The sequence below is a fragment of the Anas acuta genome, chromosome 15 (assembly GCF_963932015.1).
Source record: "Anas acuta chromosome 15, bAnaAcu1.1, whole genome shotgun sequence".
NCBI lineage: Eukaryota > Metazoa > Chordata > Aves > Anseriformes > Anatidae > Anas > Anas acuta.
The window spans coordinates 17,776,942-17,800,251 of NC_088993.1; the positions used below are offsets into that span (position 1 = coordinate 17,776,942).

Consider the following 23,310-nt stretch of genomic DNA (forward strand, 5'->3'; position numbering starts at 1 on the left):
CCCCCCTTGGGACCCCCCCCCAGCACTCCTGGAGCCCCCCCAAGTCCCTCCCAGACCCCCTGGTCCCCCCTGGACCTCCCCAGCCCCCGGCGCACAGACAGAGCCGTCCCGTTCACAGCCCTTTAATGTCTGGGTGCCCCCCCCCGGGTGCTCAGCTCGCAGGGGCGCGGGGGGCCCGGTAGCGGTAGAGGCAGACGCCGCCGTCGCCCCGTCCCGCCAGCAGCCCCGCGCCCGCCGCGCTCCAGCGGACCAGGGCCCAGCTCCCGGCGGGGCCCGGGGGCAGCAGCGCCGTGCAGCGCCCCAGCAGCAGGTCCCACACGGCGATGGCTCCCGACGACAGCACCGCTGCGGCCAGGGCGTCCTTCACCTCGCCCTCCACGTACCTGCGGGCAGACAGCAGGGTCACGCTGGGGAAGACGCGAGCACAGCGTTTTTTAAATTGCATATTTTCACCCAGAAAGTTAAACAGTGAATTTAAGCCAACCCTAGGAGGCCAGGTGATGCTCCATGCTGCATCTCCAGCACCCCTGAAAGAACAGGCTGTTAAGGCAATCCTGCCCTGCTCTCAGTACGTGAAAGCCAAGATCTCAATCTGCTGATCCTCGTGCACATAGGAAATATTGTGACGGATGTAAGAAAGCGCACTGCAAGACTGAGCCTCAAAGGGCTTAGTCTTCAAAACACAAGACGGAGGAAGGAAAAGGTCATCGGACTGCAAACAGCTGCTTAACACAAATAAACCTAGCAGGGCATTATTTAACATCACAAAGGCTTGGAACAGTCTCATTTGCAGAGACTTGCTCAGGAGGTTTCTGACTAGGGAGCTTGCCTGATGAATGCAGTTACAGCATTTCCACAGTCACTTTCTGTGGAAAAAAGAAAAAAGCGTACAGCACACAGAACATCAATCCTCCTGTTTGCCCACAGAGCCCTGGTGAGCAGAGCCCCTTGCTGAGCTGTGACGCAGGGAGCTCAGAGGTTAGCTCCCAGACTTGGGCAGGAAGCGGGCAGGAAACAGCCCACACCCTCACTGCATTCTAGCATATGTGCAGCGCCAATGGACGTGATGGGTGGCAGCCCCCTTATCATCCTCAGGACTGCACGTGGAACCGTGCCAGCAGTGCTGCTCGGCTCGTTAATGGTTTCCCCTCCAGAACCCCTCCAAGGAATTGTGAAGATGAGCACGCAGGGCCCACGAAGTACTCACCTTCCAGCATGTCTGGGTGGGAGGGACGAGAAGATCACTCCAGTGCTTCTGGCTGTTTTGGGGTTGAATGCAATCACCCGGAATGCAGGATTTCCACAGGACTCGCTCTCTTTGGCGTGTGGATGACTTAAAACAACAAACAGAAGGCCCTGATACACAGAGGAAAAATACATCACTAAAAACAACAGTAGGAGGGGAAAAAGAACAAAGAATTTTCCAAAAATTAATTGCTACATTCTCCCTACAATCAAAGTCCCGTGGACAGTAATGCATTATTTTTACTGAATAAAATAGAAAGGGTTTACTTTCCTTATCAAATTAGATTAAAAAAAAAAAAGCAGCTGCTGACTGATAAGAGCTGATGCAATTCAGCAGAACGACAGCTCAGTGATCCAAAGGATTTATGCACTTATCTTTCTACTTGGAAAAGCTAAACTTGCTGTAGGATCCAGGGACATTTAAAGTAAAATTTCTGGGCCTCAGTTTAATCCCTAGGAACTTATAAATTTAACACAACTCCATAAAACCAGCACAGCTGAAAACAGCAGCTCACAGAACAGCCACAGGCCAGCATGAAGTATGCTCAGAGAGATGTTCAGAAGAAGTCTCCAAAGAGTCTGACTCAAACTATCATCATCAAACAAGACATTCTTGTCTCAAAAGGTTAAATGCTGTCCAAAAACAATCAAATCCTTGATAAATCACAAAATCCACCTAGAATCACAACACAGGTAGAAGCAAGTGACAAAGAATCATGTGTGAAACTTGGTTTTGATCAGTTTCTGTTCCCTGGGGATGTATGATAATGACAGCCACTTCAAATAGATCTTCTGATGGTGGCAACATGCCATCACCACGCTGGCAGCTACCTGTGAAATGGAAGAGGCTCACCAAGCACCAGCGTTGGGCCGCAGTACGTCTGCTACCCACAGACAAGATGAGCTGGCCTGTGCCTTGGAATGTGCTTTGATGCATCACACTCACTTTATCAGTCAGCGTACTGCAGAAAGCCAAGAATTTGAGGTAGCCAGTGTGGCTACCAGTGTAACTGTTTTCCTCTGAAATATCTTCAGTGAATCTCAATTGAGATGATATTTCAATCCACTCTAGAAACCCACTCCTTCCAGTCGCCACCACAGCTAGTGCAGTGCATGCAGAACCGCGTGCCTCGTTTCACATACGTACAGAGTCGGAATATGCTCGATGGCAGATCGAAGCTGGGTAGGAATAACCAATGTGCATCTTCTTCAGGAGCTGGCCTGTTTTCAAATTCCTGCAGTTGGTGGAAAGACAAATTCTGGCTGCATGTCCATCCTCAGTCTGGTATTTTCTAACCACAGCTGTAAGCCTATGCACTATAATACGGCCAGTTTTGGTTTCACAGAAACCAAACTAAAACACAACAAGAGGCCACAGGGAGAGATGTGATGGATCTGACATAAAAGCAAGTGGAATTACAGCAGCATAGTTCATTCACTATCCATCTAGCTGCATACGAGTTAAAGTGCCAGCACAGGCCCTTTGCCAATTATCATTTCACCGGTCAATCGACAGCCAACCAATGCCCCTTGGTAACGCCTGCAGCTGGCAGAGCCACCACTTACACCCGCGAGCTAAATCGTTTAATTGCGTAAGAAATACTGACCAGACGACAATGCTGTTCACTGCAGTGGTGCCGAGCAAGGCATCTTTCTCTCCTTCTACTTCAGCAAAAGCTAAAACGGTTTCTTCAGGGGGCATCAAGGTCTGTCCGTGCTTGCTCCTGAACAGCAGATGCAGGTAAGTGAGAACAGGCAGCCAGAACAGTATGTTCTACATTCAGCAGCCCACCAGAAAGAAGAGGAACCAACATTTTTCTACATCTTTTCTTCCAAGTGCCACACTGAGACCCGACCAGACCAGAAGACTCACCTTCCTGTCTCAGAAAATGACACTACTTCCACTTCCTGCTCTTGCATGCTTCTGCTGCTGCTGACCAGCCTCCTATCCTTCAGCCCAAGAACAGCTTTTATATTCCCAGTTTTCACTAGTGATTGCTTGAATGAGTCACTCTCAGAAGAATAAAGCAAGAGCCTAAATTAAGACAAAAATATGCATAATGACAGAAGGGAGCAAAATTCAAACATACCACAGTATATAAAAATAAGCATATGCTTAAACAGTCTAGCACCTCTAGGGCGAATAAGCAAATCTTTTCAGTTGGTTTTTAGAAATCCCTCCCATATTTTCCAACTGTTAAAGCAACTGAGAATATGACACATTAGTAAGAGACAATTTCAACCACCACACAAGAGGAGAGTTAAGCTGCAGCTATTCAGGGTGCAAAGCACTAGTAAGAAATAAATGCAGCACCTTATTTCTCCAATCTCCAGATTTCCCAGTGCTATGCAGATGAGATTACAGGTGTCCAGCAGAGGAATGATCTGTATTACAGGAATCTAGAATAGCAAACCAAGAATACAGAGTCACCCACAATGTTCCTCTTCCTTTGACTTTACTCCCATTTTCTAGAGTGTTTCATTTAAAATTACAAGGGGCAGATCAAATTATCAGACCCCTCTGAAGAAGCACACTTAGATGAACAGCTGAACTTCTGCTGAACGTTTACCTAAGCAAATAATACCTATTGATACGAATCAAAAGATGTCTGCAGAGAGACATCTTTTTTTTTTTTTTTTTAAAGATAAGAGCACAAGAGAGAGGCTGCAGTGCAGCCACCGTTCGGTACATGAAGTATCAAATTCCAGCAGATAACACACCACCATACAAACCACTGGCCTACTGCATCAGCAGCATAAATCACTGCCCTCTCTTGCCTGATGCATTGAAATATTTACACCACCTAAAGAACAAACCTTGTATCCAAGACTGCAAGCTCCCTGTATCTTGGGAATTAACACACCGGTGCAAGGAAGTTGTTCTAAGTTCTAGAAATTAAGATTGTGTCCATACCTCTCCCAGCTGCCAAGTATAGACCTTTCCCCAGTGGTCGGGTGCCAGAGGTTTCCACAAGGAAACTGAATTCTCACAAGCAGTCACCACACACAGCTCTCTGCAGCCAGCTGCTTCCCACCACACGGTGCTCACGTCCACAGCACAAGAGCTTGAAGAATCCTGTCCAAAACAAAACGGTGCTGGTTTTCTTCTGATGGGCACGGTTATCTAACATGGAGGTCCACATTGGAAAGTTTGCTTGTGATGAGAATTTGAGGCTAATCCTTAATTCTCAAGATGTTTGTTTTTGACTAAAGTGCCAGTAAGGCACCAAGAATAACAAAGCTGGTGGGTTGCACCCTCTGAGCAGTGAATAAATTAGCTCACTTCACAAAAATCACTTGTCACCTAAACCAACAGGGTCCCCACTGAGCTCAGAGCTGGAACAGGGCTGGAGGCACCACGGCACAGCCACAACAAACCCGAGTACCGCCTACCTGTAGTCCTGTGCTTGCTTCCCTTACTTCACACACAGGAGGCAGGACTTGTAGTTGTACAGACTGTTTAAATCTGCACAAAGCGAGGGCATTCTCTTCTCTCCCGTAAGAAAGTTTTCAATTTCAGCCATATTATTGTTGGCTGAACCCACAGGGTTTCTTCTTGAGCAAAACGTTGCAGTTTAGCTTGGAAAAGCTCAAGGTGACCCAGCCCCCTGCAAGCTCATTTGGAATTCTGCTGGCTTTGCCACAGATGTTGCTTCCTTGCCTGCTAACCCTGCTCTACCCCCTGCAAGGTAAGAGGACAGTGAAAGGGCCCCAACACAGGACGAGTCGGCTCAGCTGTGCAAACAGTCCTGGGCAAGATTTGCCTCGGTCACAGCACATACAAGGAAGGCTCTGTTCCAGAAGGCTGTGAACATCAACACATGAATTTGGCAATGCTGTCGTCCCCCTGCCCTGTATTTTTATTGCATTTTTGTTAAACTTTGTATTAAAGAGATGCTACTGACTCAGTAAACAATTGTCAAATGTTATCCTACCTTTAGCTTTGAAACAAACTGCAAGTTCTCTTCTGCCAGGTCATCAAACAGCACTGGAGTTGACTGTTCTGCTTCATTTTTTTTCTGCACAAACAAGTAAAAAATTAAGATAAATTCAACTTCAAAAATTACATTTGGCACTTGCAGGAATGAGGCAGAAATGTAAATTCACTTTGCATGCAGTAGAGAGCTGAGATAGGAGCACGTTTTTGTACTTGCATGCCTTTGAAAAATAAGAGATCCCTGACAGTTTATTCCCTATTTTCACCTGGAAACTGTTTTTTAACACCACTTTGCGTCTCTCAGTCCCATTCTCACCGTCAGAGACAAGGCCTTTCCTCAGAAAGGTGAGACTATGGAAGAGGGGACTCACCCACAAAACTAAGGCTTAGTACCCTTGGCAAAGAGGCCAGCTTGTTACCTGCTCGGGGGATCTGCAGGATCTCTGCTGTTTGCTCTGTGATTGCTGATGCTCCTCCGAGGCCACAGCCCCATCCGATCTATTATTAGGATGTCTGTCAGCTTCTACATGAAATGTTGCACCTTGTCCTTCCCCTTGTCTAGCAGATCCTGCACCACAGATGTCCAAGTGCAGTGGAATGGCAGAGTCTTTGCATTCCCCATCATCCATGACCTGGGCAGGTGCTTCTTGAGAGGAGCGTGGGCTGACTGGCAAAGGAGGTACAGAACATGTACTGGGGAGGAGCTCACTGCATACGGATGGCAGAACAGCCGGAGTTGCACCCAAAACAGGGAAAATAGACGAGGAAATGTGAGACTCAGGCTGAACGGGAGCACCAGTTGAGATAGTCCCCACAGGAGTAAATAGCAATTCATGTGTGGAAAGCTCCATCTTGGAAGCCGGGCTTTCCGAATGAGATGACTCGGGCGACCCACTTTTGAGCGGTGAAATCAGATTCCTGTTGAGCCCTTTTTCTTCTGCCTTCATTTCTGCAGCTTCTGAAGCCAGCCCATCCCCAAACACACTAGGAACAAAAGCCTCCAAGTCATTCACAGGGGAAGATTCACATTTCTCAAGTTTTAATAGTCCAAATTCCTCATCAGGTAGATGAAATTCTTCGATACCCAGTTTGGGGACCAGCCACTGGTGACTGCGGAAGGAAAAGAGGGAGCTGGAAGTCCCGGCGTCTGTAGCAGGAAGACCAAGAGAAGCGGCACCCTCTGAATCCATTTGATGGCCAGGTCGTCTTTTGCTCTCATCTAGACAAACATAAGAATTTAAGAGAGAACACCACATCATAACATGGACAGCACCTAGCTGTTTCAGCATTTCTCATCTAGAGTGTCATCTATCCTCCAAAAATAAAGAACCACACCCATCTTACCACATGGAAGTGGCACTTCGCTGGAAACACACTCTATTCCACAACTGCTCTGCATCGAGCCTTCAGCTAAAATATCACTGCCAAAGACAGTCAAATCTGACTGAGTGCCCGACCCGTTTGTTTGGCTTTTCTCCCAACATTTTCTACAATATTCCTGGACTTTTAGGTATGCTAAGCTTTGTTTCACACTTGTCAGCGCTAAAAAAAAATAAAATCATTAATATGCAGACTCAGTTGGACAGAGATTTACATCCATTTACTGGAAAATCAGGTAGAGTGTGCACAACATCCACCCCAAAAGGAAAGGCAGCTCATGAAGTTCCCAGCCCCGCTCCTTATCCATGCACAGCCGTTCATTCTCTGTCACTGTGCTGAGGCAGAAAATTCTGGAATTGTGCAAGGCACATGGGCACCACAATGAGCTAAATTTTAAAAACAACTTGTCAAAAAAAAAAAAAAAATTACCCCATATCAGATTTTGTTGAATATAAATAAAGCAGGGTGCAAACATCAATGCATGAACTCATTCATCTGTTTCCTTGCCTTGCTCTTGGGCTCTAGTTTTAGGGAGTGCTTGTATTTGATGAAATACCTTTGGAGGCTTGACTGTCTCTCTGTCTTGCAGAGGATCGCAGGGAGCGGCGTGGAGGGGCGTTAATTGCTAGAAGCTGTTCAGCCCCGCAGGCTGCTTGCACGTGCTGACTCTGAACATGTTCCACTGGAGACTTATCAGATTGACACACACTGAGCTTGCATTTCAGATCACCTGTGTGGCTGACAAAAGGTTCGTTCCTTGGGTTTGGAGAGTCACCTTTCTGCAGTGGATTTTGAACCTGTTCTAAAAGAGTCTTACGGCATTTGCCAAGCCCTTGGCTTCCACCTGGAGGATCAGCACTTGTTGGCTGTATCACACCAGCTGCTCCAGACCCAAGAGCTGCAGCAACAGACACCCGCCTCTCATCCGAAGATGACTTTTCGAGATTAGCCTCACAGTTTTCCTTTTCACTCTGACACTCATTTGATAGTGGACTACTGCTTTCCCTTGGTGTTATGAGATCCAAACTTTCTATAAGTTCCTGTGACGTTTGACTCACAGGTTTGCAGGCAGACTTTCTTCTTCCCTTTTGTTTCCTCTGCGATCGCCTCTGATCTCGCTTTGTGCTTGTGGTGCTGCTTTGAGAAACTGACCCCGGTGAATTGCTGCTCCCGCTGGACGTAAGAAGAGTTTTCTGAGGACTACTTGAATTCACTGGATCATTTTCTGTACAAAGAAAAGGGAATGGCACAACTGCTGACTCCAAATCATTTTCAACCGTTTCTTGGGAGGGCTGATTTGAATCGGCATCTTTCTGTCTGCATTTACTTCGCTGACCTTTCTTGCTCCTGCCCAGCTGGCTGAGAATTACAGCATCAAGGTCCACTTTCCTCTGGCAATTAGACATGCGTCGAGTTGTCCTGACATAGTATTCGACTGGAAAGAGAAGCCCCTCAACCATCGTGCAAGAGCTCAGTGCACTTTCAGGAGCTGCTACATTTTCTAGATGAGAAAGTCCAGGCTGAATTTCAAGCTGTTGATTCTCCAACAGTTTCTCAGCACTGCCCAGAGCAAGATCTGAAGGAAAGGCATTTGAACCACGAGTGTCATTTTCATTTCCTTCATGGCTTTTGCTCTCATTCATTACACTGTTATTTCTGCCGGCGGGCAATACTTCATTTGCTGATGTTAAACCGAAGAGCCCGCGTAATTCCCCCTGATCTCCGTGTATGCTCTCACTGTCTGTTTGTTTTATTACCCTGAAAGATTCTTTTCCACCATCACCGCCGGCACCAAGTAAAACAGATTTGCCATTCTCTGAATGCAGCTGTGCAGGCGCACGGTTATCGGATGTGGCCACAGCACCTGGGGACTCAGGCTGCCAGACATCACTGCTGTCCCCCGGGACACACGGCAGTAGCTCAGGCACTCCCACAGGGAGGCTGTCTTCAAGCACATCCTGTAGAACTCCCAGTTCAGCATCTGGAGGAGTTAAACCGTCCTCTTGCTTCCCCACGATTGCAGGTCTGGACTCGCTTTGAGCATTCGCAGCAGTGTTTGAGAAGCTGCCCTGCCTGAAGACTGGTGACCGAAGCTGCTCAGCACTGACAGTTTGCTTTTTCACTGTTTCATCAGCCTTGACTCGATGCACACCATGCACCGGTTCCCTTTTCTCTGATACCAGAGTCTTTGTCCTCCTCCTCCTCAGCTTCATCATGCTTCTCGAGGTTTGGGTTTTTTTCTCCTCGGTTGCAGGCCTCGAGCCTCCACAGCACGCATTTCCCTGGCGAGCCTGTGTACTTTCTGCCAGCGAGCTGTCCTGCAAACTAACTTCATCACTGACAAACTCAGGAACGTGTTTAAGTGTGACAGAAGTTTTCTTCTCCGTGTCAGGAGCCGAGCAGGCTTTAGCCTGTACGGACCAGGTTTCGTGTCTGTCAGCACCAGGAGATTCGCTGCCTCTGGAACCTGTTGGGAAAAACCTCACATGTGTAAAGCACTCCCAGCAAGGTCACATCCAAGGAAAAGGGAAGTTACCGCAGAGCGAGCGACCTGGTTCTGTGACAGGTTTGTGACCCCAGCGGGGCCGCTCGCCAAGCACCGGGCAGGGGATGGGTGAGGATGACGAGCTCGAGCTGGGGCAGCTCAGGGGGGGCACTCCCGGTCCTACCTGCGGGGCTGCGCCGCCCCCCCGGCTCCGCGGGCCGCCGCTCTCCGTCCTCCGCCGGCCTCCTCCCGGCGTGGCCCCGGGCCCGCTCTGCTCGCCGCGCCCGCTGCGGACACAAGGCGGCGGCGGGGCTCGGAGCGGCCTCCGGGCACCCCCCCCGCGGGCCCCGCCGGGCCCGGCCCCGCCGCCGCCCGCCCCGCTCACCCGCAGCCGGCTGACCGTCTCGCTGTACTCCCGCCGCAGCAGCGCCAGCTTCTCCCGCAGCTGTGGGACACCCGAACGGGGGTCGGGGGGAGTCGGGCCGGGCCGGGCCGGGCCGAGCCACCTGGGCATGGCCCGGGCCCATCCCCATCCCATCCCCGTTGTCATCCCGGTCCCCGCCCCCATCCCCATCCTCATCCCCGTCCCCATCCCGGTCCCATCTCCGTCCCGGTTCCAGTCCCGGTTCCAGTCCCGGTCCCATTTCCATCCCCGTCTCCGTCCCCCTCCCCGTCCCGGTCCAGATCCTGATCCTGGTCCCGGTCCCGATCCCGATCCCGTCCCCTCCCCATCCCCATCCTCATCCCCAGTCCCACCCCCGTCCCGGTCCTCTTCCCGGCCTCATCCCGTCCCCGTCCCCGTCCCCGTCCCGATCCCGGTCCCGTCCCTGTCCCCATCCCCGCCCCGCCCCCCGCACCCTCTCCCTCTCGGCCCCGCTCAGCGCCGCTCCCGCCGCCGCCTCGGCCATGGCCGCCTCTCCCCGTGCCCATGGCAACGGCGCCGCCATTGGTGGCTCCCGCGGCGGCAGCGGCGGCCGGCGGCAGGAAGTGACGTGTGACGCGCCGGAAGCGGGCGGCGGCCGGGCGGAAGCGGCGCGGCCATGGAGCTGGGGGAGATGCTGTACAACAAGTCCGAGTACATCGAGACGGTGCGGGGGGGGGGGCGGGCCCTTACAGCCCCGGTGTCCCCCCCGTTATCCCCCCCTCATCCCTCTGCCCTTGTCCCCGCAGGCGTCAGGCAACAAGGTGAGCCGGCAGTCGGTGCTGTGCGGCAGCCAGAACATCGTCCTCAACGGCAAGGTACGGCCGGGGCCGGGCGGGGCCGGGCGGGGCGCGGGGGTGGCCGGAGCCGTGCAGGGGCGGCGGCTCCATGCCCGGCCCTGTCCCGTCCCTGTCTCCCCCCCGCCCTCTCCCCCCCGCAGACCATAGTCATGAACGACTGCATCATCCGCGGGGACCTGGCCAACGTGCGCGTGGGGCGGCACTGCGTGGTGAAGAGCCGCAGCGTCATCCGGCCGCCCTTCAAGAAGTTCAGCAAAGGGTGAGCGCAGCGCCCCGACCTCTGCCCAAGCCGAAATCCCCGCGCTCAGGGCGTTCCCGTGCGGCTGAGGCCCAGCCCCGTGCAGAGGGATGCGTTTCCCTGGTAGCAATGTGATGCTGGTGTCCCTCTGCCCCTGACTCCTCAGTTTGCAGCTTTGCCTTGAGGGCTGGTGTTCCCCTCAGACTGTCACGTGAAAAAACTGCGCTATATTTAAATAGCAAAGCAAAGAACGTGTTTCGCTCATTCTTGCTCGTGATGTCTCCCTGTTGTTTATCTGTGCCATCTTTTAGAAATATCTGAGAAAAGGACCAGTCACTGTTCAGTCCTCCATAGCATCAAGTCTGCCTCTGGTTTTCCAGTAGGACACAGGGGACTGCAGTGCAGTGCTGGGCCTGACAGTGTGTGCGTTGTGCCACCTGAGTAAATGACTCTTCTGCCACAGGGTTGCTTTTTTCCCGCTCCACATCGGTGATCACGTGTTCATAGAAGAGGACTGTGTTGTCAACGCAGCCCAGATTGGCTCCTACGTCCACATAGGCAAGAACTGTGTCATTGTGAGTGCTCTTCCTCAGTCTTTCCTCGAGTCTCTTGAATATTGTTCAGGCTCTGTAACGGCAGTGGAGAGGTGTACCAGCTGCCAGGAGCAAGCATGCTTACTGCATGCTGTGTCATCCTTCACAGAAGGTGGTGCTCTTGATTTTGCTGTTCTGGGGATGGCAGATGCAGCTGAGCACTGCTTGGAGAATCAGTCCCAGCAGGCTTGTCCCTGCCTTAGGCACTTACCGGATCGCCATTGTCCCCACGGCCCATGGGCCTGTCCAGGGAAGCAGCCGTGTCACTAAGTACAGGCAGAATTGGGTTCCTGTGCAAACAATGAAATAATCAAGGTCTCTGCTGAACTGCAGAAAGCCTTGCTATGTTTCTGCATGACTCGGGTTCTGGGTGCAAACTGACGTAAATTAGCATGCAGTGCCAAGTATGTGTGTTAGTCAAGAGCAAAAGGACTCTTCCTTAGGAAAAAACAGGCTGATACAGTCTGCCAAGTACTGTTGGGAAGAACATTCAGGGTAGAGATTTATTTGCGTGATCCTGTATGCAGGATGTATTTCAAAGAGTTAAACTCCTTGAAGCTTAGGTAACTTATAAGGACTAAGCACAAGCGTTTGGTATTTTAAGTTCAAGTTCTGCCTAACTGGTGTTTTAGGGTCGTCGATGCGTTTTGAAAGACTGCTGCAAGATCTTAGACAACACAGTGCTGCCTCCCGAAACAGTAGTCCCGCCTTTCACAGTCTTCTCAGGCTGCCCAGGTATGCTCCCTCCAATTTTACTGGTATGTAAATGTGGATGAGATGGATATTCGTACAGTAAAACACGATGGCAACGACTCCTACTGGCATTGTGTACCTAGCAGTAAGGGTGGGGGGTGCTTGGTGAACTGCAAAGCCACAGTGTGACTTGTGCACCTCGCCGCCGTGCTGTGTGTTCGGTGGGCGGTGTGTGCGCACTCAGAAGGAGCCTGCTGTACTGTTCGGCACGAGAGAAGAGCCCCTAGCTGCTGCTGTAGTATTTGCCTACAGCTCAAAGAGGCTGCTTGGAACACCAAATGTATTTTATTTCTGTTGAAATTTTTTTTAATTTATATATTATTTCTGCCTTCCCGGTGGTCACACTCTTGTTCTTCTTGCAGGACTCTTCTCCGGTGAACTCCCGGAATGTACCCAGGAGCTCATGATTGACGTGACAAAGAGCTATTACCAGAAGTTCTTGCCGCTCACCCAGGTCTAGTAGCCCATTTACCGCGTTGCACAGCAGTAACGGCGCGTAGGAGTGTTTGGGGGCAGGGAGAGGAATTTGTTCTGGGAGTCCAGGGCATGGCCCTCTGCTGTTCCCGACCCCTCCTGTGAGTGTTCCTCACCACTAAAGGTCTGGCCAAGCGGTGCCCTGGGGAGCTGCTGTGTCCTGTTGTGTAACCTCTGTACGCTCATTTGAATGTAATTCATTCCGTGTTGTCTGAATTGTGTCATTAAATGTTCTGGGCTTAGGAAAGCTGCTTCTGTGCCCTTCAGGGCAGCATCTCCACGTTTCAGCTGCAGAACAAGGCAGAGTTGACAGAACATACTCTGCAGCCAAAGCCCCTCTTTCATGTCTGTTCTGTTCCTGACCCAGAGCCAAGTGGGTTTGCCTTTGCTAGAAGCAGCCTCCATCCTAGAGCAGCAGTGCTGTGTGGCTGATGGACTTGTAGGCAGTTATTTCCCACGGTTCATCAGAGGCAATGCTTTCCTTCACAAAAACATTTGCTGATGTACAGGCCTGTGTTTTGAGGTGGATCGTGTCTTCCTTTTCTCCCTGTGGACTGAGATTCTCTCCTGTGGGGCGCACAGTATCTTTCACCATCCTGCGATAGGCTTTAGAACTTCGGGCTGACCTTGAAACTATCTCTGTACGCCTTGCCTGTGGCCTGGTATTGGCTGTGACAGAGCTAACTTTGTCCATAGTAGTTCGTTTGGTGCCGTGTTTTGTGTTCGTGATAACAGTGTTGATAACACGCTGGTGCTCTAGCTGTTGCTGAGCAGTGCTTGTGCTCATTCAAGGCCTTCTCTTTCCCATGCCGCGCTGCCATCGAGTAGGCTGGGAGGGGACACAGCCAGGACAGCTGACCCAGCCTGGCCAAAGGGATGCCCCATACCATGACAGCAGGCCCGGCAATAAAAGCTGGGGGCAAGAAAGAGGGTGAGGGGGACGTTTGGAGTTACAGCATCTGTCTTCCCAGGTCACTGCTAGATGTTCCTTTCTTTGAAGCAGCTCAATACCTGCCTGCCGATGGCAGGGGTGAATGAATTCCTTATCTTGCTTTGCTTGTGTGTGCAGCTCCTGTTTTATCTCAAGCGCTGAGTTTTCTCACTTGTCCCTTTCTGATTCTCCCTCTCGTCCCGCTGAGGGGGAGTGAGGGAGCTGCTGTGTGGTGCTTGGCTGCCTGCTGGGGTTAAACCACAACAGCCTGACAGGATGCTTCGTAGCTCTTACAGCAGACACCAGTGCAGTGCTCTTGCCCATCGTGCAGGGTTAGGATTCTCTTTGCTGATGCACGTTCTTTCTCCTGAACATTGCAGACCTTAGAGAGCCAAAAGGCTTTGGAAAGAGAAGTACCGTGCCACTCTCAGAACTCAGTGCAGCAGAAAGTGGGGAGTTAAAAGCAGACACTGGAGGTGGGTGAGAGAATGCTGCAGTTGTCCCCACTTGTTATCCAGTGTATGTATTTGCAGAAAGCTCTTTGGTGCTTCTCTGCATTATAAAACTGAAGATAGAAATTCAGACATCTTGGAAAGAGTGAACATTTCATTTTGGACAAGCGATACAGCAGGATTAGTTCTTCCTGGGAACGGCTGTATGCACGTTGGAGACAGCTGACGCTTGTGGGTACCTGCCTCAATACCAGACAACTGGCCAAAAGTGAATTTGCCCGCTCTGTCCGTGTTAGATCTTAACATCAGCCCTCTGTAACTTCTAAAACTGGGGCTCCTGCATGTTGTAGCGTAGCAGCAGGAGGCCAGAATGCATTTTGATTATGTAGTCAGCATACAGCAGTCCTGGAGCCTTCAGCTGCTGTATATAGTGCAAAGTACTGATAGACCTTAAATAGCAAATAGCTGTACAAGTACTAAAGTGTGTAGTAACTGCTGTTAATCTAATGTAAAACCACTGTCTGCTTTGTTTGTATTTTTACTGTACATAAATTAAAGCCTCTTAAGTTGTTCAAGTAACTCAAGGTTGTGACTTTTCAAACCAAACTTGAGACCAGTGAGGCTCCTGTTGTGCCTGTGCACATGAGCCAGTCTCTTGGCCTGACTCCGACAGGCAGTGTCAGTGCATCCAAGAAGTGAAGCGCAGCGTGAAACAGCTTCTGCTGCTGTGTCTGAGCTGATGACTTTCACCAGCAAATCATTCCAGCATTGCTGGTTCATAATGCCCCTGCTACAGAACGACTTTGCTTCATGTCTTGACGCTGAAGTGAGAGTGCCAAAGCCACCACGGTGCCTGTACAATCCTCTCTCCAGCACTGGAACTTCAGACACACCTACTGGAACAGCGGCAGCTCCAGTAGTGTTCCTTCAGGCTTTGGAAATGGCCTCTTTGAATCTGGCTGTTCCAGAAGGTGTGACCCCTGCAAGAAAAGCAGGAGCTGGAGCTAGCTTGTGGCAGGAGGCACAGCTGGGACAGGAAGACAAAGTTTTGTTGGTTTTTTTTTGTTGAAGCTGCAAGAACTGGGCTGAAATCTCGATGCAATAGATCAGTTAGGTCATCTGCTTGGTTTCAAGAGAGGTAAAATGTTTGCTGGAAGCCCAGCTCCAGCAGGACAGTTGTATCACCTAGTCCCATCCTGGCTAGAACCACCTGTTCCAGGAGAGCTGTGCTCCTCGAGCCTCCCCTGGAGCTGGAGTGCAGACAAGTGCAGGAGGCAGCTGTGCTCTTCCTCTGATCTTCTAGGCCGGGGTTATGTCCATGTGAAAGGCCCAGGCTTGCCACTTTTTCTGGGTAGAAAAAACATCAAGTTGCAAGTGTTCTTGTACTAGGTTTGTGCTATAGGCAGCTTTCTCATTGACTTCAACTTCAACAAATATTCAGTTCCTCCTGTCCAGAATCTTACTGGCCCTTGCAAAAGCCCTGTGCTGTGAGGGGCTATAGGAGGCCCACTCGGTCACAAGACCTGACAGGTTTTGGCAGTCCCACAAGATTTCCTGCAGGCCGGACATGTAGGTGTTTGTGCTGCCACTTGTCAGTACTCCTTTGCCCCGTTAGGTTGCCATCATCTGTCCCCTGAAGTGCGGGACGCAGCCATGTAGCTGGTGAGGGAGGGCCTGTGTGTGTGCTGTGTTCCCATGTGTCACTTCGGGGTTCCAACACCACTGCCCTCTTCACTGGGACTGCTGGATTAAAGACCACGAGGGGCGGTGCGAAGCTGGGCTGCTGGGCTGGGAGGGGGCAGGAGGAGGTGGCTGCCGAGTTAAGGGATGTGAGTCTGAGTGGAGCTGGGATTGCTGGTGGAAGAGGCTCAGGATGATGCATTTCCACTCGAGCAGCACGGCTGCAGGGCACTGAGGGGCACGTAAGTACACGGAGCACTACGCATTTCTCAGCCTCCACTGCCACCCAGCAGGCTGAGCAGCCCTCCTGCCTTAATTAAAACCTGTTTTGTTGTCTCTGTCAAGGTGGCCTCTGCCAGGGTATAACATGTCGCCACTGAAGATCCCAAATGCTCAGCGTTAACATTCCTTACATTTGGCTACTTTTTCCTGTCCTCCGAAACGTCACCGACCTGGGGTGCCACTGCCAGCTCTCTGCAAAGATGGAGTGCGAGGAGGCGGCGTGCTGCTGCGGCCCCCGGCAAATAACTGCCTGATGTCAACTGCTGTGCAATAAAGATGACTTCTCACAGCGGGCTTTGCTGCGTAGCTGAAGCATAGCTGTAGGTGGGGGGGAAGCACACTTGGGGAGGGAAATTCCTCCTTTCAGGAATCTTTGAGAAGTGGTCGCCTCAAACACTACATCCCTTGCTTCCCTGACCCCATGTGCTTTATTCCAGTGTGCTCTGACCAAGGCTTGTGGGCTGTGCTGTTCACTCTCACGCAGGGCATTTAGAGTCCTCAGGAGCGTACAGCTGGGGCTTCACAGTGCTCCTCTCTGCCACTTGGTGCCCACTGCCAGCTGCTGGAGGTTGTAGGGTAGATGCTAAGCACACGGAGTGGTGGGGAGCTGCTGACCGGAGGGCTCTGTGGGAAGGCAGTGACGGTAACAAACTGGCTCAGTGGGGGCTACGGCTGCTGTGCATGGAGCAGAACTTCCTGAGGTGGTCTGATGCCATCAGAGAAATAACAGCTTGCTGCCTGCCCTAATGATCACCTGGCTCCTTGTTTGGTCTCTAGGACACATCTTGGGCACTGGACTCTCAGGCAAGGGCCGGACTCTGAGCTACCCGGGGAGATCACTGGCTGGAGCACCCGGCTAGCCGTTAGCTGACATCTGCAGCCCCCAAGGTCCGAGCAAACGGCAGGAGCACAGAACCTGCTGCCCAGGCGTCTGTTTCCTGGAGTAAAACAAATGGCTTTCATGGGTGGGAAAGGGACGCCAGGAGAGAGAACTGCCCTCACTCCAGCTGCAGCAGGGTGGGAGCGTGCGGGCCTGGAGGGAGAATGTGAGCTTAAGTTTCCTTAACAAATGACACGAGGAGGCAGGAAGGGGCTGTGCAGGCCCCTGGGTGTGATCCCCCCGGGTGCGACCCCCCGGCTGTGATCCCTCGTGGCCGCTCTCCTCAGGTAGCGCTCGGCCTGGGGGTGGCAGGAGGGCAGCGCAGAGCCCTGGGTGAGGCCCCACGCGGCTGCACTCAACTGGCAGAACATCGACCCAGGCAGCAGGAGGGGGAGGCAGAAGATAACGCCAGGAACGGGGGGGGGGGGTCCTACAGAATAAAAATTGTCAAAACTGTCCAAACTTGCCCCAAATCGCTGAGATTTGGGGGTGAACGCGGAGACGTGCTCCGTAAGCCACCCAGGTCCCTGCTGGGGAGCGCTGCCGGAGGCGCTGGGCTGGGGCCGCCCGGCTGAGGGGGGGCTGCGGGGCTCGGCCCTGCGGGGAGCTCCCGGCTGCGGGGGGGGCTGCCCGGGGGGGGGGATGCTCTGCCACGGGGAGTTTTATTTCCCTTTTGGGTGCTCGGACTGAATGTACCGGGGCAACGCGGCCAGGAGCTGCGCGCAAACCCGGGGACGGCGGCAGGAGCCCCCCCTCATCAACCCCCTCCCCCCCATGGCGGCTGCTGGGCCCCTGGGGGGGGGCTCCCCATGGGGTGTGGGGGGGGCGCTGTGGGCCCCCCCCGGCCGTGCCCCCTTTAAGGCGGGCGGGGCGCTCCCATGGTGCCCCGCGGCGGCGGCGTGGATTTTAAATCCTCGCGGCCAATGGGCAGCGCCCGCGGCCCGTAACGGCCGGGTTTGAATCCGCCGCGCGCCGCCCCCGGCAGCACCGGCACCGCTCCCACAGCGCCCGGGCCCCGGCAGCGCCGCTCCCCCCGGCCCCGCTCCTCCCGTCCCGGTCCCGTCCCGTCCACAGCCCCGAGGCCCCGCCATGAGCGCTGCGGGTGCGCGGCCGTCGCGGGCGGCGGTGCCGGCGGAGGCGGCTCGCGGAGGCTCCGCGGCGGCGGCGGGCGGCAAGGAGGTGCCGAAGGTGCTGGTGGACCCGCGGACGCGGCGCAGTTACCTGCGGGGCCGCTTCCTGGGCAAGGGCGGCTTCGCGCGCTGCTACGAGCTGGCCGAGGCCGAGAGCCGCGAGGTGTTCGCGGGCAAGGTGGTGCCCAAGGCGCTGCTGGTGAAGCCGCACCAGAAGGAGAAGATGTCCATGGAGATCGCCATCCACCGCAGCCTGGCGCACCGCCACGTCGTCGGCTTCCAGAGCTTCTTCGAGGACGCCGACTTCGTCTACGTGGTGCTGGAGCTCTGCCGCCGCAGGGTGAGAGCCGGGGGGGGCACGGGGATGGGGATGGAGGGGGGTTGGGGGGGTTCCACCGGGCGCTGACCGTGTCCCGCAGTCGCTGCTGGAGCTGCACAAGCGGCGGAAGGCGCTGAGCGAGCCCGAGGTGCGCTACTACCTGCGCCAGACCATCCTGGGCTGCCAGTACCTGCACAGCCACCGCGTCATCCACCGAGACCTCAAGCTGGGCAACCTCTTCCTCAGCGACGACATGGAGGTGAAGATCGGTAGGTGCCACGACGCCCCGCTGCGCCCCTGCCGCCGTCCTGCAGCCAGAAGCAGCCAGCCGGGCGCTCCCTGCTCACACTCCCACCTCCCTCTCCCTCTCTCCCCAAGGCGACTTTGGCCTGGCCACCAAGGTGGAGTACGATGGCGAGCGCAAGAAGACCCTGTGTGGGACTCCCAACTACATCGCCCCAGAGGTGCTGGGCAAGAAGGGGCACAGCTTCGAGGTAGACATCTGGTCCATCGGCTGCATCATGTGAGTAAACATCTCTTGGCTGGCCGTGGTACCTGCTGGGCGTGGGGCTGGGCAGTCCCTGTGGTCTAGGTCTTGTTGGACCCCGTGAGGGCTTGGTGTGCGCTGGAGCTTTGGATTTGTTACCAGAGTACATGTTGCAGGGCTGAGTGCTGCTGCCAGCCTGCACCTGACCTCCCAGGTGCTCTGCACACACAGTGCGTGTCTGTAGACTCGTGTGCTACGCAGCAGGGCTGTCTGGAGGCCTTTTCCCAGCAGTCCTCACTTCTCACCGGGGCTTTCTCCAGATCCCAGCTTCCCTTCTCATGGCAGGCAGGAACCAGGGGCAGTAGTGTAACTGCCAGCTCTGTTGTGCTTACAGTGCTGTGTGTTCCCTCTGCCCAGAAAACTGCAGGATGTACTTATGGTGGGATTCCTGCTGTGCACAAGTCTTGTCTCTTTGCTGACTTATGTAAAACTGATGCACATCTCTGTCTGCAAACACACAGGTACACTCTGCTGGTGGGAAAACCACCTTTTGAAACCTCCTGTCTGAAAGAAACATACATCCGAATTAAGAAGAACGAGTATACTATTCCCAAGGTATGAGGCTTCCCACAGGTGGATCTGTTCACCTTGCAGCCATTCTTGCATCCTGTTTCTGCCACTTCAGTGGGCTCTCGTCTGATGGCAAAGCAGCTCTTATTGCAGTGTGCTAGGAGGGGATTGTCTCAGGTGGTGGTAGAACGAATCTGTAGGGCCAGTTTCTTCCTGAGGGGCCAGCAGCACCTTCTTGATTCAGAAAATGTGAGCTGGGTGCTCATCATGTGGGGTTAGATGGATTTGCTCAAGTCCAGCTACAGATAAGATGAGACTTGGCCCAGGTCTTATCCTGCTGCTCTCAGCTTGGTTTTGCTAAAGACCAAGTTGAATTTTAATGACTAAGCTGAGTTTTAGCTTTGAATGCTGACAGAAAGCTGCTCTCCATACCGGTGTCACTGTTTCCCCAGGCTTGCATCCTGCTTGCCTGACCAGCACGAGAGCTCTGCTCTGAGCAGAGCTTTGCCTGTGTTGTGCACCCAGCGCCTTTGCTGCTAGCGTGTGCTTGTCCCCAACCCTTATCTGTGATCTCCGGCTCTCTCCTCTTAGCACATCAACCCTGTAGCTGCTAACCTCATTCAGAAGATGCTAAGGTCAGACCCTGCCACACGCCCGACTATCGACGAGTTGCTGAACGACGAGTTCTTCACCTCGGGGTACATCCCCAGCCGCTTGCCCACCAGCTGTCTCACCATCGCGCCGAGGTTTTCAATCGCTCCCAGCGCGCTAGAACTGAACGGGCGAAAGCCGCTGACTGCACTCAACAAAGGTAAGTGCAAGCGAGGACTATGGCTGCAGCACTGGGTGAGAGCCTGCCTGGCTTCCAGCAGCATCCAGACCCATCAGTGGGGAACGTGGTGCTGCCTCCTGCTGTTCTCCCAATTCTTCTGAAAACTGGAGCATTTTGTGACTGAGAGTCCTTGCTCTTTACCCAGAACCAAAGCAGGGATGAAGTGCTTGCACTAGCTTCAGCTATGTGGTATATAAGGTGTTCCTTACAGCTAGGGTAGGATGTAAATCTGGTGCTCTTAGAAACCTACTTTCTGGTCATGCCTCTGCAATCTTCTTTCTTGGCCCAGGACCAGACAGCCCTGCAGTAGAGAACTTGCCTGAAAAAGAAGATGTAGCTGGGCTGCGGGAGCTAGGAGACACCATTGCCTGTCATTTAGCTGACATGTTACAGCAGCTGACTGCAGTCAACTCAGCCAAACCCTCCGAGAGAGTGGCAGTGAGACAAGGTGAGTCTGGCTGGGGACAATCCCACAGGCACTGGCCTTCTTGGATAACTTCTGTCATTCTGATGCTATTGTCTGAAGTGAGGGTGCCAACTGACCTCAACTTCTACCTGGAAGGCTGAGAGGCAATGTAGAAGCTACTCACCTTCCTCTTGGCCTTGCTTGCTTGTTGTGGTGCACATGATGGCCTGAAATGTCTTCTAACAAACTCCTTTCCTCTTTGCAGAAGAAGCTGAAGACCCAGCCTGCATTCCCATCTTCTGGGTTAGCAAATGGGTGGACTACTCAGATAAATATGGTCTAGGTAAATAATATGGTGGCAATACTTCAGCCTCTTGTGATTTTTGAAGCAGCTGGAGGATGCTCTCATTTGGGCATGGTATAGGTCTGGTTCTTTAATCAACTTATTCACGTGGGGTTGGGTTCAAGACCACTGCCAGGAACATTACCAAACACTCAGTGAAACCAGAGTAGCTGTCACTGAATGTCCTCCCTGGCTACTTTAAGAGTGGCAAACAGCTGTGTTGCATGATCCCATGCACCCAGGGTGGCTTGACTTGCTCTGCAGAGGGCATGTGTACTCAGGGTGGGAGTTGAAGTTGCTTCTGCAGCAGATGGTGCAACAAGGGAGGATAAGTCCAGAGGAGGAAAAGTGCCTCCTAGCCCTTGGTGAAGAGGAGGATCTTTAGGCTCAGTGGGGTAGCTGTTGGGGAAGCCCCAGATAAGTCTTCTGCCTCTGTATTTCATATAACCGGGGGTCCCATGCATGTGATGGTCTAACAGGCTCTCTTTTGAACTAGGTTATCAGCTGTGTGACAACAGTGTAGGGGTTCTCTTCAATGACTCCACTCGTCTCATCATGTACAACGATGGGGACAGCTTGCAGTACATTGAGCAAAACAATACCGAGTCCTATTTCACTGTGAGATCCTATCCCTCTGCCTTGAACAAGAAGGTCAGTCCTGGGGACAGGAGCCCTTGCTGGTGGGTGGCTGCTCCTGGTGAGACTTCTGCCAGCCATATTGGGCTTTGCTGCAGGGTGGGCTCTACAGAGAAACATCTGTGACTCAGGGGTGCTTGCGTTCTGCAGGCTTCCTCTTGGCTGGTAAAATGTGGCCTGAAAGAAAACACTGGCTGCCTGCACTGTGTATTTCTAGTTGCTAACTAAGGCTCATTTATGAGCAGCTTCACAGAAATGAGCACTCACAAGACTTAAATGGACCGAGGTGTTCAGCAAAATGAGTCTCAAGTATCACCAGAGTTAACTTTGTTGTATGAAAACTTGCATAAACTTGTGCGGTGACCACTTACTCTGAAAGACATAAGGAGTCTCTGGGTCTCTGATAGCAGCCCTTTGCCCTCCACAGATAGCAAGGGTCATCCTCAGCCTGTCTTTCATAGCCTCTTCTATCTGCAGATAACACTATTGAAATACTTCCGGAACTACATGAGCGAGCACTTGCTGAAGGCAGGTGCTAACATCACACCTCGGGAAGGAGATGAGCTTGCACGTTTACCCTACCTCTGCACGTGGTTCCGGACCCGTAGTGCCATCGTCCTGCACCTCAGCAACGGCACCGTGCAGATCAACTTCTTCCAGGTGAGGATGTTGCTTCGATTCTGCCAGGCCTGTAGCTCCAGCTGATCAAACAGCCCTGCTGCACGGCAAGGCAGTGATCCCAGGAGGGGGCTATAACCTGAGATGAAGCCTTGCCCAGTGAACGTAACACTGGAAAGCTCCCTGCTCTGCTTGCTGGTATCTAAACCATCCAGTTCCACCAGGGAGCAGTGTGCTCAGGACTGACCCTGTGTTCTCTCTCTACAGGACCACACCAAAGTCATCTTGTGCCCTCTCATGGCTGCTGTCACATACATAGATGAGAAACGGGACTTCCGCACGTACAAGCTGAGCCTCATTGAGGAGCATGGATGCTGCAAGGAGCTGGCCAGCCGACTACGCTACGCTCGCACCATGGTGGAGAAACTCCTCAGTTCAAAGTCTGGCTCAACCCGTGTGAAAGCCTCTGCTTAGGTCTTGGTCTTGATGGAATCAACATCTGTGCCAAACTGGCCTGGCTGTGGACAGGGAAGTCTGTTAGCATCCCTGCTTGTACTGTAAGCTGCCATCACCTGGCTGGGCTCCTGCTCCTGGGGATGGCCTAGCTGCCCTCAGGGGAGCCCCGATGCTGTGAGGAATGGTCCTGTGTTCACTGTGAGCGGTGCACAGAGGGGCTTCTTGCTCCTCCCTCCCCATACAAAGTCTATTTTTTTTAATTGCATATATAGTCTTTTTTCATAATTTCCAAAAGCTTGACTCAGAACAACCCTCTTGTTGGAGGTTCTTGGGCCTTCTGATGAGACAAAGTGTGGGGTTCTCCCCAGAACTATCATGTAAGTTTATGTGTACATGTCTGCCTGATGCTCCAGGCTCGTTCCATTTTGTAGCAGCATAACTAAGATATTTAACATGCCCCAGTTGGGACTGAGCAGTCAGCCTTTTAATACTGAACTTGGTCTACATGAAAACTAAACTTTTGTATATTGCATAACTTGATTAAAGATTGTTTGCTGTAGTGTCTGGCTCGTCTTGACTCCCTTTAGCTCCTTCTAAGAGAAGTAGCAGCTTTCCCCCCTGCATCCCCTGACCAAGACAGGTCACCTTCAGGAGTTTGTCCTGTGTGCTTCCAAACAGCCTCAGCCTGGGCTGAGCCCTGGGCTTTCCCTTTGGATACACCAAAATAAACAAGGAACAGACTGTGGGGTTATCACAGGAGTTGTGCTCTAATCAGTACCTGTAAGCCAGCAGTTAGAAAAGGGGAAGGTGGGGAAAACCTCTTCTATTTGATCAGCTCTATTTACAACATGAAATAGAGCCGCAAGTGTGGCTGCACAGTTAACAAAATCAAAATGTACCAGCTTGTTTCTAAGCAGAAAAAGCTTTTTATTTTTTATAACATTTTATACAAAATGTTCTAT

The 23,310-nt window shown here is 52.7% G+C and overlaps 3 protein-coding genes across 4 annotated transcripts; 2 read left to right on the top strand and 1 right to left on the bottom strand.

Annotated features, from left to right (window-relative positions):
* Positions 1 to 106: 106 nt before the first annotated feature.
* Positions 107 to 10,143, bottom strand: PALB2 (partner and localizer of BRCA2). Its single transcript, XM_068699979.1, is given in 15 exon segments — positions 107 to 383; positions 1,208 to 1,356; positions 2,393 to 2,480; positions 2,853 to 2,969; positions 3,119 to 3,280; positions 3,560 to 3,645; positions 4,160 to 4,321; positions 5,181 to 5,264; positions 5,602 to 6,401; positions 7,119 to 9,029; positions 9,232 to 9,334; positions 9,433 to 9,492; positions 9,905 to 9,968; positions 9,970 to 10,043; positions 10,045 to 10,143. Coding segments are annotated over 15 exon segments (4,176 nt in total). The 5' UTR covers positions 10,129 to 10,143; the 3' UTR covers positions 107 to 151.
* Positions 9,993 to 15,960, top strand: DCTN5 (dynactin subunit 5). 2 transcript variants are annotated; one of them, XM_068699983.1, is made up of 7 exons: positions 9,993 to 10,135; positions 10,218 to 10,286; positions 10,409 to 10,527; positions 10,970 to 11,081; positions 11,732 to 11,834; positions 12,215 to 12,306; positions 15,735 to 15,960. In XM_068699983.1, exons 1-7 carry the CDS (start codon positions 10,088 to 10,090, stop codon positions 15,753 to 15,755), a joined length of 564 nt encoding a protein of 187 aa, XP_068556084.1. In that variant the 5' UTR covers positions 9,993 to 10,087; the 3' UTR covers positions 15,756 to 15,960. The 2 variants fall into 2 exon arrangements, with proteins under 2 accessions (XP_068556084.1, XP_068556083.1); XM_068699982.1 differs by lacking the exon at positions 15,735 to 15,960 and adding an exon at positions 13,638 to 14,288.
* Positions 15,961 to 17,632: 1,672 nt separating this feature from the next.
* PLK1 (polo like kinase 1) lies at positions 17,633 to 22,907 on the top strand. The gene is made up of 10 exons (XM_068699981.1): positions 17,633 to 18,021; positions 18,101 to 18,269; positions 18,379 to 18,523; positions 19,009 to 19,102; positions 19,649 to 19,868; positions 20,179 to 20,337; positions 20,561 to 20,638; positions 21,135 to 21,289; positions 21,752 to 21,934; positions 22,160 to 22,907. Exons 1-10 carry the CDS (start codon positions 17,641 to 17,643, stop codon positions 22,364 to 22,366), a joined length of 1,791 nt encoding a protein of 596 aa, XP_068556082.1. The 5' UTR covers positions 17,633 to 17,640; the 3' UTR covers positions 22,367 to 22,907.
* The last annotated feature ends 403 nt before the right edge of the window (positions 22,908 to 23,310 follow it).